Source organism: Monodelphis domestica, chromosome 6, assembly GCF_027887165.1.
Source record: "Monodelphis domestica isolate mMonDom1 chromosome 6, mMonDom1.pri, whole genome shotgun sequence".
Lineage (NCBI taxonomy): Eukaryota > Metazoa > Chordata > Mammalia > Didelphimorphia > Didelphidae > Monodelphis > Monodelphis domestica.
The window spans coordinates 49,035,492-49,052,645 of record NC_077232.1 but is presented as its reverse complement, the minus strand read 5'-3'; the positions used below and the strand labels follow the sequence as shown (position 1 = coordinate 49,052,645).

General features: G+C 34.8%; 1 protein-coding gene across 3 annotated transcripts in view; it reads right to left on the bottom strand.

Annotated features, from left to right (window-relative positions):
- The window catches only part of KIF18A (kinesin family member 18A), a 110,110-nt gene that overhangs the window by 48,929 nt on the left and 44,027 nt on the right, over window positions 1-17,154 (bottom strand). For all 3 annotated transcript variants that reach the window (XR_008912762.1, XM_056801993.1, XM_056801994.1), the window contains exons 11-12: window positions 13,100-13,262; window positions 6,558-6,722 (exon numbers count right to left, since the gene is read on the bottom strand). Coding sequence is in view for 2 of the 3 variants with exons in the window: in XM_056801993.1 (XP_056657971.1) it covers window positions 6,558-6,722; window positions 13,100-13,262 (328 nt within the window). In the remaining variant the exon portion in view is untranslated. The remainder of the gene's footprint in view (window positions 1-6,557; window positions 6,723-13,099; window positions 13,263-17,154) is intronic.

Below are 17,154 nucleotides of genomic sequence, written 5' to 3'. Positions count from 1 at the left end.
CTCAACCAAAGATGTAACAAAGTAAAACATTTTTGTCAAGATCTGCCACTAAATAGCTTTCATGAGAACATTGACTCATATGAGTGGACAGGAAGGATAGGATTCTTGGCACAATGAACATAGAAATGTGTTTCACTGTTCTGAAGCATTCTCCTTGAGGATCCTAACATGTTGCCTTTTGGGAACCAAGATAATTGGCTAGGTCAGATCATGAATATTTTGACATTATTAGTTCCTTGTCATCATGAAGAAGGAAAGCATTAGTAAATTGTGACTATCACAGATTTGGAGCTGAAAAGGCCCTTGGAGAGGGTTATCCTGACCAATCATAAACTTGTTGAAGAATCCTTTTCTTCAATAGATAATGCAAATGGTTTTCCAGGGAGAACTCACTCACTACAAAATAACCCAGTTCACTTTTGGATATCTATAATTATTAGGTTTTTTATGTCAAACCTACATCTGTGTCTTTGTATCTTCCACCCACTGCTCTGATCTCTGCCTTCTGGACCAAAGAGAACAAATCTAATTTTTTCATACTATGACTGCTTCTCATTTCCCTAACAGGTCTTCACAATGCCTTGATTTCTAACTCAATGTTTTAATATAAGTGGTTCCATTGTACATTACTATGTAAAGCTGTGGTTTTTCCCCTAAGAGGATGCTGTCTTGTTCTCCCCTATCAAAAATAATGAGGCTATCATCTGACACTGTATGAGTGGTGCATTACTGACAATCAAGATCTTATTGGATAAGGCTCAAAAAAATGATAAATGTTAAATGCTAATGAGTACTATAGAATGAGTGCTGTAATGAGTTCAAAGGAGACCATGATCCCAGAGGCCTGTGGGTAGCTTGAAAAAGGCTATCTCATTTGAAAAGTTTAGGACTTGAGGCTAGACTTTAAAAGAAGAATAGTAATTAGATAAATGGAGGAATAAAGTGGGGTGGTGGTGGCAAATATAAGCAAGAAGCAAAGTGGGAACTTCTGTTTATACAGGTTAAAAACAAAGAATAAACTAGTATGTTTTTCCAGTTGATGTTGCTTAGGAAAGAATGATTCACTTTCAAAATGATTAATTCTAGGTTTTCATTCTCTAAGGTTTCCATATATGAAATCTGAGCTGATATACAGAAAGCCTTTCAGGAAAAACCTAGTTCATGAAACTATATTGAAGAAACATTCTATGTTATTTGGGTAGAAGCTTGTTCAGCATGCCTTCATAAGACCTATTTTAAATCTGACTTTTTTGCTATCTCAGGCAATCAATCACTTGTGACACATTTTCTTATTTTACTACACTTAAAATGAATTCTTTTTACTCTGATTCTATTAAGTTGAGTGGAATTCTTTGGCATGATGGGCATAAAAGAGCCTAACAAGAACCCTGGATCATCTTAGAAATACTCCATCAGCACCCTGGCAGTGAATAATCTGAATCAGTAGGTTATACCTGTACTTTCATATAATACATATTTCCATATTGCTCATGTCATGATGGAAGATACATATCACACATACAATGGAAATCTCATGAAGGAAATAAAGTAGAAGATGGCATACCTTGATCTGCACTCAGATTCCAATAGTTTCTGGGTTGTCAAATTTGGCTGTGAAGAGCATTTGCATCATAAATCCCTTGTGGTTATTTTGTTTTGCTGATAATGGCTTAGTCCTTCACAGCTGATGATCATATAATATTTCTGCCACTATGTACATTGTTCTGCAGGTTCTGCTCACTTCACTTTGCATTAGTTCATATAAGTCTTCCTAGGTTTTTCTGAACCCTTTATTCCTTAGTATTCCATTACAACTATATACCACAACTTGTTCATCCATTCCCAATACATAAATTTCCAATTTTTGGCACTACAAAAAGAGCTGCTAAAAATATTTTGGTGCAGGTAGGTCCTTTTACCTTCCTGTTGAGTTTTTCATAATGTTCTCTATATCTTGTTTGGTCACAAATTCTTCCCTTATCTATAAGCCTGATAGGTAAACTTTTCCAAGTTCTCCTAATTTATCTCTAGATCAAGTATCCAATTTGACTTTATACTGGTGTATGCTGAGTTGTTAGTCCATGCCTAATCTCTGCCATACTGCTTTCCAGTTTTCCCAGCAGTTTTTGCCAGGGAGTTCTTTCCCTAAAATTTGAATCACTGGGTTTATTGAACACTAAGTTGTTATGAACATTAATGGACATGTGTTGATTACCTAATCTTTTCCATTGATTCATCACTTTATTTCTTAGCCAGTAGCAGTTTTGATGATTACTGCTTTATAGTATAGTTTGATATCTTATACAGCTAGGCCTCTTTCCTTCATACTTTTCCCCCATTAATTTAATATTCTTGGTCTTTTGTTCCACTAAATGAATTGTGCTGTTATTTTATTTTATTTTATTTTATTTTTAGTTCTATGAAATAATTTTTGGGTAGTTTGATTGGTATGGCACTGAAAAGCAAAATTAATTTAGGTAGGATCATAATTTTCATTATATTGCCTCAGCCTATCCATGAGCATTTAATATTGTTCCAGTTTAGAGGTCTGATTTTATTTGTGTGAAGAGTGTTTTGTAATTATGTTCATAGCTGCTGGACTTTTTTTGGTAGGTATGTCCCCAGGTATTTTATATTGTCAAGAGTTATTTTAAATGGCATTTCCTTTTCTGTCTCTTGCTATTGGGTTTTGTGGGTGGTAAATAGAAATGCTCATGATTTTGTGGGTTTATTTTGTATGATGTGACTTTGCTGAAGTTAATTATTTTTATGAGTTTTTAATTGATTCTCTAGGTATACCAATCATAACACCTACAAAGAGAGACAACCTTTATTTCTTTATTAGCTATTCTAATTCCTTCAGTTTCTTTTTCTGCTCTTATTGCTGAAGGGAACACTTCTAGTACAATATTAAATAAGAGTGGTGATAACGGGCAACCTTGCTTTTTACCTGATTTTATTGGAAAGGGTTTTAGTTTTCCTCCATTATAGATAATACTTGCTGATGCTTTTAGATAGATACCATTTATCACTTTGAGGAAGGTTTCATTTATTTCAATACATCCTAATTTTTTTTTTAATAAGGAATGGGCATTATATTTTGCCAAATGCTTTTCTTGTATCCACTGAAATAATCATGTAGTTTCTGTTGGTTTAATTACTGAAATGGTCAATTATGCTCATGGTTTTCCTAATATTGAATCATGCCTGCATTCTTTATATAAAACTCACCTGATCATGGTGTATGAATCTTGTGATAACATGTAATCTCTGTTTTATTTAAAAATTTTGCCTCAATTTCATTGGGGAGAATGTTTTCTTTTTCTGTTTTAGCTTTTCCTGGTTTATCTATCAGTACCATATTTGAGTCATAAAAATAATTTGGAAAGATTCTCTTTTATCCTATTTTTCTAAATAGTTTATGTAGTATTGGAGTTAGTTGTTGAATATTTGGAAAAATATACTTGTGAATCCATCTGGCCCTGGGGTCTTTTTCTTAGAGAAGTCTTTGTTGGTTTGTTCAGTTTCTTTTTCTGTGAAGCAGTTGTTTTAGTATTTCATTTTCGATTTTGTTCATCTGGGTAGTTTATATTTTTGTGAATATTCTTCTGTTTCACTATATTATCAGAAAACTGGAAAGCAGTATGGCAGATATATATCACAGATATTATCAGGCATATAGTTGTGGGTAAAATAACTACCAACAATTGCTTTCTGGGAGTGAGTGGGTTACTGTAATTCCAGTTTCCCCCTCTCTGCTGTCCTGTAGCCCAGGGCTCTGTGCCAAAGTGGGACTTAGTAGGTTATTATTGTTCCAGTTTTCCCTTTCTGCTTCCTTGTGGCCTCAGGGTTCCACTGACAAGTGAGAGTTTGTAAGGTTACTGCCTTCTCTACCTATATAGAATAACTTAAGCTTGGCTTGCTCTCATTCTGTAGATTTGTTGCCTCTAGTAGAATTGTTATGTGTTGGGCTTCTCCAAGCTCTACTGGTTCTTAAAGATGCTGGTATGCCTGGTCTGCTCTCTCCTCTTACCTCAAGGAGATGTATTCTTTCAGCTACCCTTTTTGAGGCAATTGAGTTTCTTTTTTTGTGTGTGGAGGGATTAGGGGAATGCAACGTTCTTTATTCTGCCACGTTAGCTCCTATTATGTGGACAACAGATCTTTGAATCCAACCTCTTCATTTTACAGAGAAACAAAATGATGCCTTGGGCAGCTGAGTGACTTTAAAGTCATCTCAGTCATGAGCACCAGAGAAAGGAGTTGAATCTTAGTTTTCCAAAGCCAAAGTTAATGCAATTTCCCGGCAATTCTGTAATAATGTGTGATAATTTGGAAGGCACCAACCACTGTGTTGACATTTTATGGTTACCAAAGGTATTTCTTCATAAAAACCTAAAGCATTAACATATGTAACAATTATAAACATATTTATAAGAATGGCTATCTAAAACCAAGGACATTTGTTTTGATAGCACAGGACCTAAGATAGCAAGAAAGCATCACCCAAATAGAATAATTTCATTGGAATCAAAAATCTGCTCAGTAGAAAGGCTATAAGATCAATGAGTTCTCTATTTCAGAAGGCCACAACATTTGATAATACTAAGGTTTAGTTTAAAAATGCCACCATCACTCTAAAGTTGCTAATGTAAAGGGAAAGATACACACATATATTTAGGTACTTTTAGGGAAAACAAATCATTTAGAACACAGTTTTGATTTTTTAAATTGACCAAGTATTACCTTTAGAGGAGCCAGTCTGAAACAAGAATTTCAAGAGTTATCTTTTGGGGGGATGTTAATGTCATAAACAGAAGACTTAGATCATAAGAATTATATTGATATTTTTCTTGTACTTTTCCTTACCAGGTTGTGCATGTTCCATATTTTCTTTTAAGGTAATATAGGACTTAGATCCCAATAATGCAAGCTTCTTGAACACAAGTGCCTTTGTGCCAGCAGAACAAGCTTTAGCACATTTACTAATCATATAATTTTTGTGTTGTCTTTCCTTTCCTCTATTTTTCTTTCCCTCTCCTTTCTACTTTGTGTCTTCCCTATTGTACATTTACTAATCATAAAATTTTTGTATTCTCTTTCCCTTCCTGTCTTTTTCTTTTCCTCCCCTTTCTACTTTGTGTCTTCCCTATTTCTCTCTCACTGTCTCTTTTTTCTTCTCACTCTTCTTTCTGTCCCTCTTGGCTCTTCCCTCCCCCTCCTCCTCTTTGTCTCTCCCTGTTCATTCTTTCTCTCCTCCTCACTATCTCTCTTTATCTTTCCCTCTTTTTCTCTGCCCCTTCTTCTGTATCTTGTCTCTCTTGTCCCCTCCTATTGGTTGCCTCTCTCCTCCTCAGGCTGGATGGGCAATTCTATATTGTTGTTTCCTGGTTTTCAGGCTGACTATCAAATGTTCCTCAGTTCCCTGCTCTAGCTGCTTTTCCAAATTGCTGCTGCTCCTGTTTATATTCTCTCCTTACCTTTCCTCTTCTTTCCTGTCCACTTCCCTTTTACAAACCCAGAGCAGGCTTAGTCCACAGCCCTTTCAAAACTAGGTTTCTTAACTCTTCCTAGTCATGATTATTTAGGATGGGGTACTCAAGGTCTTCTTTTCCCCCTCCCCCCCTTTTGGGTCCAAAGCTGTTCTAGAAATCTGAAGGTCCATAAGACTGGATTTTAGAGTGCTAAGGTTTCAAAAACACAAGGAACAATTTTGGTGCTCCTCACTGCTAGATTATGCTGAAAGATAGAGAGAATGGTATAGTAGGGAAGAAATAATTTTGATGTTGAGTCAGAGGACCTGATTTTCAGTCCAACTGAAACTTACAACTTAATAATCTGTGTAAATACTGTATAATATGTGGCAAATCAGTTAGTCTTTCTGGGTCCTAATTTCCACATTGGAAAAATGAGAGGGTTGGGTGGACTGAACACTTAATGTCTCTATCAGCTCCAATTCTATCATTCTCTGGAGTTGAAAATTAAAAAATAAAAACTTTGCCACAAAAGGAAGAAAACAAAGCCATAACAAAAGTTGCTACTTTTACCACTAACACCCAGTTGCCCTTTCTCAAAAATCACCTGTTTTAACAATTCTGGTGGAATTTCCTAGCTTTAGATCTATATTCTATTATTCTAAGAAGCCAAAGACTTTGTAAGGCATTTCTTATATATTAAAAACAAAGAGCAAGAATAAATATTTTGTTACTTTAAAAATTAGTATTTAGAGCTGGATTAAAATTAACAAGAGGATTAATCTTAAAATCAAGTTTGAAATAGATCATGCTCAATCAAATACAAGAATTAACATATCAGGTTCTCATTACTGAAGTGTAATACAAGTTTTACAGATAACTGCAATCTTTTGAACCACCGAAAAGACAAAGTATCAGTTTATGAGTCAGCCAGAAGATCTAGTTTGTATCGAAGGCAAATGAACTTAATAGATTCAAGGCTTGGGAAAATCATTGAATAAAAGATACTTGCTTTAAAAATGGCAACAATTCATAAAATTTAACTTTGATGAAGTGAGCTTGAATGCAAAGACAATTCTGTACCTTTGAAACAGGGCCATTTTTGCTCAGGGCACATATCTCATTTTCAACCTGATGAAGCCAATTAGTATTTTCATGAAACCTTTTAATTTCTTCTTCTCTTTTCTTCCCTAGGTGAAAGTGGCGGGTTTGGAGCATTGCAAGTCTATGATCCCGCTTGCAAGTGGCCTGAAATACAACATATTTAATAGGAAATTATAGTGTGAAGATGCCGAGTTTTGTTTCAAACAAAAGATTTCTTAGCATTCCATAATCAAAAAGTCAAGTCTATTTTAATGCTCTCTGATCTATATAAGGTTAGTAAAGTAACATACCTGTTTTAGCAGGTTACTGTAGATAGGCTATTTTAGTAGATTAAGTGAGGTTATGCTTTCATATTTAAAGCTATTTTACTCTTGAAATCTTTACAATCGCTGGCAAGAAAACAGGAAATTGAATCACTTTTATAAAATTTCATATAAAGAGTTTATAGCTTTAAGAAACATGAAGTCCAAATTAAAGGCTAAAATTATTTCCACTAAAATATATTTCATTTAATAGGTCAAACAATTAAAGTGGTGCTTAAGTCACCTCATATGAAACTGAGACAAACATCTGAATTAATGAATACAATCTAAAAAAATAATAACCCTTATGGAGGCAGCTGGGTAACTCAGTGCCTAGAGATGGGAGAGCCTGTGTTCAACTGTGGCCTCAGACACTTCCTTGCTGTGTGACACCCTGGGATAGTTACCTATCCTCCATTGCCTACCCCTTTTTGCTCTTCTGCTATGGAACTAATACACAGTATTGATTCTAAGATGGAAAGTAAGGGTTTAAAAAAATATTACTGATATCTTCTGTTTTAGAATTGGTACTAAGTATCAGTTCCAAGGCAGATGAGTAGTAAGGGTGTGGGAATGGAGGTTAGGTGACTTGCCCAGAGTCATGCAACTAGGAAGTGTCTGAGGCCACATTTGAACTCAGGACCTCTCATCTCCAAGCCTGGTACTCCATCCACTCAACCACCTGGCTTTCTGCCCCTTGCCCTGCCACCTCCTTTTCAAAACAACCCTTACCTTCTACCCAAGAATCAATACTAAGTATTAGTTCCAAGGAAGAAGAGTGTGATTATAATTTCAAAGTTGAAAAGAATCTTCAAAGTCATCATATATGTTCTCTATATTTCCAACTCACCATTAGTCCTTAGACTATCTGAATTATTTCTAATGAGGGAGAGCTCGCCATTTACAGTGATTTCATAATTAACACATGGGGGACAGGCACCTTTTCTATTCTTTAAATATTAGGGAATAAAGGACCTTAGAGATGATCATGATCTTGCTCACCTAAGTCATTTTTGTAGGTGAGGAATTTGAAGGCTATAATTAAATATTTTACCTAATATCTATCACAGAATCTTGGAATTGGAAGAGACCATGGAGAGCATCTGGTCCAAGTTGTTCACAAACAAGAATCCACACAACTATCTAACAAGTAGTTCTAAGTCTTTTCTTGAGGCCTTCCATGAAGATTATCTCTCCTTTCTCCAATAGTATAGTACAACTTATATATAATTCTAATTGTTAGGAAGTTTCTCTTAGACAAAGGCTAAATCTCATGTCTATTATTTCTGCTTTGCCCCTCCAGTACCAGGCAGAACAAAGATTCTAAGATTCTCTCTTTCACAACATTTGACACCAATAAGTCCTCTCCCCACCCCCAAACTCAACATTCACAGTTCTTTTAAATAATATGTATATGGCATGACTAACAAAGCCCTTGAACCCCTAGCTATTTCTTTTATATGCTCTTGCATAAAAGAGAAGTGACAAAGGAGTGACAAACCTAATCTCTCTCTCTCTCTCTCCCCTTACCTTAGGTCTTGATATGAGTTCTAACACAGAAGAGTGATAAGGGCTAGGCAAAGGTTAAATGGCTTTCCCAGGATCAGAGCTAGAAAGTGTCTGAGGTCACACTTGAACCCAGGGCTTTCAAACTCTTGGTCCGGCACTCTATCTACTATGTCTAGCTGAGGCCAAGTTTTTTCTTCTGGAAACTAAATATTGATATATCCTTCAAACTGATTTCATGATTGTGGAAGAGTTAATGATTTCAGTAGAATGGGAGTTCTTTGATGGCAGAAACAATCTTGTTTTTTTTTCTCTTGTATCATAGTGTCTGGTACATGATGGAAGGCCTGATTCTGCAGTCACTCTGTTGTGACCAATCTCTAGTTTTTCAATGTTTCTTCTTAAACGCAGTGCCCAGAGAATAAAATATTTCATATGTGATCTGATTACTTCTAAAGAGAGTAGGACTACCTTTTTCTTCTTCTGAATATTCTATTTCTTTTAGTTTAGCCCAGTTTTAAAAATGCATTGTCAACTCTGTATAAAGCTTAATATACTGGGGAAGACAATGCAAAATAGAAGACACAATAGCTGCTGATCTCAAAGGACTCATAATCAAGACAGTATTAACAGTTTTTTTTTTTTGCTAATACACCATACTCATCTGGAATGTGTAGTCCTCTAATATATCCACATGTACTGTTTTTTGATACTTTTCTATTATCTTAGATGATTTTTGGAAATGTGCAAGAATGTACAGTGATCTCTAGGAAAATCATCTTCTTAGATTTACCTTGTCATTCTAGCTTACTTAAATCATTCTGGGTTCTAATTTCGTCACTACCATATTGGCTAGTTTCTCCTAGCTTTGGATCACCTTCAAGTTTCATGGCCTTTGCTCTAGTCTGAGTTCATCTTTCCTTGACCCTGCTTATGAAGAGATGCTAAAGCTACAAGGATACACACACGACTTTCCATTTCCTGACTGGGCATGCCCCCATGCTTGGGTCACTCTCCTTCCTCATCTTTATCACCTAACTTTCCTGGTTTCCATTTATTCTGTACAGATCATGTTTGTACAAAGTTATTTGCATATTGCCTCTTTCATTAGACTGGGAGCTTTTTGAGACCAAGGACTGCCTTTTTTTGAGGTATCCCCAGGACTTTAGCACAGAATCTGGCATATACTTGATAGTTAATAAATGCTAGCTGACTGACTAGAAAGAATCATAAAAGACTTAAAAAAAAAAGTAGGTTTGCCTCTATTTCAGGACTGGCTTCTGATTCATGCGTATACTCTACTTCTTGAATCATAGTACAATGAATTCTCTGATTTCTAATATTTGGCCCAAAATAGATCAGATTTGCTCTTTAGTTTTATCATTCGAGGATCTTATCAGGGGAATCTAATGGTATTTTGGGGCTAAGACATCTACCTCCTTTTAATCAGTCTGAGAATCAGATCTCATAAGTGAGTTATCTCTTGAGAGAGTTATCTCATGAGAGGCACTGAAGCATAGTGATAGTGGTAAATATGGAATGGTAAATAAATATGGTAAATATGGAATCAGGTATAACAGAACTTCCTTAGCCCAAATTAACAACATTTTTGTGAATAAAAAGGACTGCACATGTAACCACTGGGCCAATATCAGTAATATATAAAAGATCAGGTAAAGAAAAAGTACCATAAGACTAGAGAAGGGCAAATGCTTGAATTTTCAAAAAAGGAAAGAGAAAAGGCTCTGTAAAATACTGGTCAGTAAGTGAGCTTGACTTCAATTATTGGGAAAACTCTAGAATGGATCACCAAGGAGAGTTTTAACAAACATCCAGGAGAGGGAGTGTGATTACAAAGGTCAGGCAAGGCTTCATCAACAGCCAAACTAACCTTATTTCATTTCTTGACAGGATTATTACTAAATTAGTAGACAAGGCTAATGTTATATAGTTTGTCTGGATTTTAACAAAGCAGTTGCTAGTAACTCCTACTATTCTTGTAGAAAAGAGGAAGGAATATGGACTAACTGATAAAACAATTAGATGGGACTGGAAGTAGTTATAGGGCCAAGTTCAAAAAGGAGTAATTATTGAATCAATTCTAGAAGAGGGCTCCAGGAAGCTGATTCATGCACCTGTCCCCATGTGATTTAAGACTTCTTTAAGTGACTTGTACAAAAAGATGATGTACTTCTCAAATCTGAAGTTGGCATCAAGTAAGGAGAAATAGCTAGTACTATGGGGAAGAGTCAGTTCTCCAGAAGATTAACAGATTAGAGCAGAGGTGTTAGACATGGGGCCCACAGGGTGCATGAGGCCTATAAAACTCTTAAGTACAGCCCAAATCAAATTAAAATGTAATTGGGAAAAACTTAAAATAAGTAAAAATACAACAAAACATAGGTGATATTAGTATGTGTTTTCTTATATTTTCTATGGGCACAACTACTTCTAACATTTGAGAATTTAGTCTGATGTAGGTGAAAAATCCTGAAATAATCAAAATGTTCATGATTATCTTGGTAAGAAAATCCTGCAAATGGTTTTTAGCTATAAGCAAATTGTAAATGCTTATGTTGTATGATAAATTCGGAGGAAAGAATGACTTATATAGGAACTTCCCTTTAATAATGTTTCTCAGGGTAAGTCCACGCTCCATTAGGATATAAATTGATTTCATTTCTATTTTTGTAATCCCAGGCTTAGCAAAGTTCCTGGCACATAGTAGGTGCTTAATAAATTTTTTTTTCATTATTATAACTGAATCACTGATATGAAGTTCTTTTTGGTATCTTCTCAGAGGGCCAAAAACAAATCCCTAATTCTAAGTTATACTACATGAGTAATATTATGACAAAGTTTCAGTTGTATTTATGGCTTAACATTTCCAAGTCAAAGTAGTTTCCAAATTTTTCTCCCTCTTTTCTTAAGTAACTAAAACAAATAATTTTCTCTACTGTTTGCTTTTCTACCCTGCTCAGTCTTTTGAGACTGGGCAGGGTAAGATGAGAAAGAAAGTTAAATCACCAAAAATCATAAAGATGATTCTAGGAGCTAATTTTATTGAATCTGCTCTTCAATCTTAAATCTTCATTAAGGTTCAGAATTTATTGGAAATAGAATAAAGCAGGATGTTGACTTAGATAAATATGGGTTTACATGAATCAGTTGGTTTTACTGAATTTCTTAAAGGGACATTCTACTTAAAAATATAATTATTACTGATAACTCCACTGATAGTATCCTCTAACTAAATCATGTTATTTCCTTATGCAAAAATCTTTCCTGTTATCTTCAGAGTAATAAGTATTTTATTTTCCTGACTCTTGGACCAGTAATACTTTTAGCTAACTCTCTTGGATCAGAATACTCCTTAGTGTGGCTTTCAAAGCCATCTACAGTATGGTCCTACTTTTAACTTGCAAAATTTTTTAGTGATTCTACAATAACTATTAGTTCCTGCCAAACTGATCTAGTCTAGTTCTGACATCATTCTATTGCTTCATTTCTCCAAACAATCTTTAAAAACCTCATTTTTCAATTATAGTTCAAGTATGAGCTCCTGGGTGTTTAAATACTTCTTGCCTTCTAAAATGTAGAGGAAGTGACAAAGATTTCCACACTTCCTCTAACATGTGCCACTTTCTATGTAATGTGCTTTGTATATAATGGGAAATAAAATACCTATGGACAGTGATTTAAGAAGTCACCTATAAAGAGAAGTATATAAGGATAGATCAACTTCCTGTGATCCCTTTTCTTGTCTTTGGGGAAAAATGACCTCAAAGGCTGGTCATTCAGGACTGCCATGTAATTAATGGTCATTCTGTACTAGATTAAGGAAGAAAGGGGACTTACTATTTTGAATTCAAAGTTACTATATAATAAGGACTAGAAAAGATTATTAAAAAAAAACATGTTGTTGAAATATAACAAAGGCCCATTCAAGATTTCTGTTTTACCACGCATAGCACAAAATTAAATATTAAGTTTTTTTAAGTTGGAAAACATGAAGTCTGTCAAAAATATAGGTAAAATATGTTCAGAATTTTAAAACTAAATTTTACTAGCAGTTTAAAACAATAGACACTGTCTTAATGTCCTGAAGTCTAGCTTTTTTTAATTTTAAAGATCCTTTAATATAAAATGTATAACAAATATATTGGGTACATTTTAGGGGTGACTGGGAGGGGACAGAGGAACCAGAGGAAAGTAAAACTACATGATTCACTGGAATCTCTTCATGGAAACTCTCTTCATGGGTACAGAGAATGGTTTACCACTTACCTTCTTGCCTGAGGCACTGGGTAGTGAAAGGATTGCCCATGGGACCTCAGCTAGCAGGTAAGAAAAATAGGCCTTGAACCCAGGTCCTCTATGTTAATTTTTAAGTCTTGACTCTCTACCAAGCCATGCTTCCTTTTAGTATATTTCTGAAAATGTGGTGATTATTCACAAAATAGAGGCTTTCATGATTTCATTTTGGTTTCTTTAAATTCAGCTTACTCCCTAATTTCATACATGACAATGTCAGATTTATTTGAAAGGATCTTGTTTTTAAAAAATGCTGAACTTCTCCTATTGGTATAGGAAATACAGATAAGCTTTTGGTACATAAAATGATGCTGCCCTTAGCACCAGTGGGGCTAAACCAGGAAAAATCCCCTTAGTGCCAAAGCAGTCATAGAGTGGAGAAATAAAAGGTTCAACTACCTTTTCAACTTTCTCTTCAGAGCACATCATTTCTATTTGCTTATGGTACTGTTGCTGGTAGAATGTTTTTAGTTCATTTTCTTTAATCAGCATTTCCAAATTCAAATATTCTTGTCTGATTCCTTCACGATTCTGGAACAAACGATTTAAAATCCCCCGAAACCTACCAAAAACAACAAATATCATACTGCAGATTAAACTTAAGAGAAAATTAAGGAACTCGCATAGAGAACAATTCAAACGAAAAATGGTGCTACACAAGCCCTTGTTTCTACTAGTAATAATAGGTTTGCTTCTAGAATACAAACGTGCTCCAAGGAATGCACAATTGATAAGATTTTCACTTAACTAAATTTTAGAACAATGCAAGTCATCACTCTTCTAAATAAACATGGACTCCGTTAAAAGGAATTTCTATAAGGCAAAATATCTTAACAGTTATTTTGAAGAATATTAGAGAATGTGACAGACTGGGAAAATTACACATTTGTGCTGGTAAAAGGAAAAAAAAAGGGATGAGAAAGCATCTCTGGTGCCTAACCTTACTCTTCAATCAGATATATAGCAAGTACACAAAATACCTGGAGTTTTTCTGATGTGCCTATGATACAGAAATAAGGAGTAAGCAGTAATCAGAATAGCTAAATGACACTATACTCTCCAGTTTGCACCATCATCAGACAGCCCATTTTTTGCTTTAGCCTGTGTATGTAACAATGAAAGACAACAGGTGGTAGGGTACCCTCAACAATCTAGATCCCCAGAGATTTAAGTTCACTTCTTGGAGGCCCAGTTATCTACTACAACCCATCAATTCAAAGTCAGCCCTCTTGCAGAAATCCAGAGAGGTCTTGGTGAATGTAAACTTCCCACTGATTCCTAGATTCCCTTGAAGCAGGCTAGGACTTCTAGAGAAACCCTAAAATGAACTTGTGCTTTTACATTCTTCCAAGGTCAGCAAAGAATAAGCTTCAAAGATGTTCTAATAGTATAAAAATAAAATCTGTGCCTTAGGTCATAGAAGAGTCAGGCCTCAGCTACAGTAATAATGTAAATAGTCACAAACAGACACAATCATTTAAGAGAAGAATTAAAAAAAAAAAGTCGACTTTGGCCTGGGGTATGTGTGTGTGCGCGCGCGTGCATTTTAAAGCATGTGTCCTTTGGAAGGATCTGGAAATCTGTTTGTGAGGTTTAGGGGTAAAACACTGTGGCCTTCCTTACATCAACAATTCTCAATGAAAATCTGCTGGGAATGAATACAAATCACAGCACTAGGCTTTACTGTAGTTTTGTCAAACTGATGATAAATAAGTAATGGAGCAAGTCATAGAGACACTAAAGGCTCATCAGATGATGTTATAGCAATAAGAATGCCAGTAAATGAATTGGATGAGTTATCTTTAGGTTTCATTCACAGAACAGTGGCTTCTTTCCCATGCAATGTTTTATCTGAGGACAAGGGAAGTAGCGTCTGTCAATCTCATGAGTTTGTGGTCAACTCTTGCATTGGGTTTGTGTCAGAGGTAGTGAAAAGACAAAACGAGAAGGGAATTAGCAACAGTAACTCTTTTTCCAGAACTTCATTTAAAAATTACAATAATCTTTGTTATTTCTTCAAGTACTGTCACTATAGTGAAGTTTAACTAGGACACATGGGTAGATGTTAAGTTCTAGCAAGTGCAACTAAGCCAGAAAGGTGAGAGTGGAACCCTAGCAATGATTCGTCAACCACTGTTCAGAGAACAGCCTGGCTCGATTAAAGAATGCTCAGCAGTAGAGGGGGTGGCCATGGAAGTTCACATCATCCTCTGGCTAACTGAGGGATAGAGTTGATCCTTGGAGGGAGGAAAGGGAACAAATATTTATTAAGCAACTAGTATGTGCTACGAACTGTGCTAAGCACTTCATACATAGTATTTCACTAGAAACTTACAACCCTGGGAGATAACAGCTGCTAAGTGTCTTAGGCAAAATTTGAACTTAGGCCTTCCTGATTCCAGGTCAAGAGAACCTGAACTACTGTACCATCTAGCTGTCTATACTGATAATGACAAAAAAAAACAACAACTGATCTTTAAAAAAACTGAAATGCTCTTATCATGAACAGGAATTTTAAAATAAAACAGTCAGCTACCTACAAATAAAACAATTTTAAGAGTTATATGTTAGTTCTTTATTAATCTTAAACAAAACACACAATACACAATATTGAATTCTGACATAAGGAATAATTCCTTGTTCTTGTGGGAAGAAGGAATAGATCCTATCTTTGCAATATGTCTTTTCAAAACAACACTAAAACATAAAACAATTCCTCCAAATGAAGATTAATTTGGATTGAGGCAAAGCAAAGAAACAAACAAGAATCTGGACTATGAAAGAAATATAACAACTTTTTAAAAGCAGAGATCAATAAACCAGAAACAAAACCAGAATTTCCTCAAGACACAGTTAAATGCTAATTAATTCTGGGGGGAAATTAATAAAGAAATACATTGGGAAATGTAAGTGATATAAAACCTAAAGATATCAATAAAACATTATTTTGAAAATATTCATGGAAAATATTTTTAAAATGGCTTTGCAGAGAATGGAAAAAACAGCAGAGGAAGTAGAAAACTATGAGCAAAAAACTATATACCTGGAAAAAGATCTGACATGTACAGAGTAAATAATGAAAAATATAGAAGAAAGTGCAATGAGAGAAAATTTAAGAATTATTAAATTTCCAAGAAATTATAGAATCTGATCATTTTATTTTAGGAATTGGTATAAGAGCATTTCCCCAAAATAATGAAACAGAGGGAAAGGCTTCAACAGAATTCAAAGTATGTTATAAAACTCAACAAATAAATGTTTGTTGAAGTGAATCATTATCAAGCTCCAAGAATACAATGATAAGGAGAATGTTTTTACCAGCAGGAATGAAGGAAAAAAAAACCATTAAAGAAGATTTGAATTGCATAAGAGCTTTCTACAAAAATCATAAATGAGAGATGCTAGCATATGGTATATATTGAAAATTAAGATATAAAGGGAAATCCCCAAATCTGCTTGCCAGCAAATCTAAAGTATTCTTTGCAAAAACAAAAGATGACTATTTAAAAATTTATGAGTTGAACAATTTTCATACATCAGGGCCAATGACAACAGTTTTAATAAAAAAAAAAGGAATGAAAGCAAAGAGCTTGAATTGTTCCATCAAGATAAATAGTAAAATAAATGTGCAATTATCTATTTACCAGAGGAATAACAACTCGAAGTGTCATATTGAACAAAATTTAAATTGTTAAAAAAAAAAAGAAGAGGAAGAGAACTTGGTTTTAGATATTACAGGTAAAAACATCAAGACAGTTTTTTATCCACTACATCATCTAGCTGCCTTGAGAACTTGTATTGATGAAATACAAAAAGAAGGTTACTATATCACTGTGCATCTAAAAGGGCTAGGAGCTAAAAGGGATATCCTGTGTAGAAGGCCAACTGAGAAAGAGGGTAGGATTACTACCATTTTCACTTGAAATTTCACAAGCACAAAGGAACCCTTTGAAATCCAAGAACAACAAATCAACATAGAATGGAATGAATCCTTTATTAAAACAAATCACAATAAAAAGTGGAATGGCTTATTCCAAAGAGTAAAGACTATCTGATGGCATCTCAAAATAACACAATTAAGAAAACTGCAATAAAATGTCAAAGACAATAAATTAATATTTGGTATTAGGAATTTTAATTATTCCTTCAAAAGAATGTGAACAGAGCATGCTAAACTGAATAAATAGTGAACAGGTAAACACTTGAGATATTTTCCTGTCACCACCAGCACCAACTATTGACCAATTCCAGTGATAAATATGTAAGCCAAAAAGCCTTAGGAATAGCAAGCAAATCTAGAAGTACAGTCCTACTTACAGTGGCCAATAAGGTTTACGTAATGGAAAGAACATTAAAGATGGTGTGTCACCATGTGCTTTGCCACTAAGGAAGGCAGGACACTTTGGAAGCTGAAGGCTCCTATGGTGGTGTTTTTCCCCCAAGTAAAATATAAG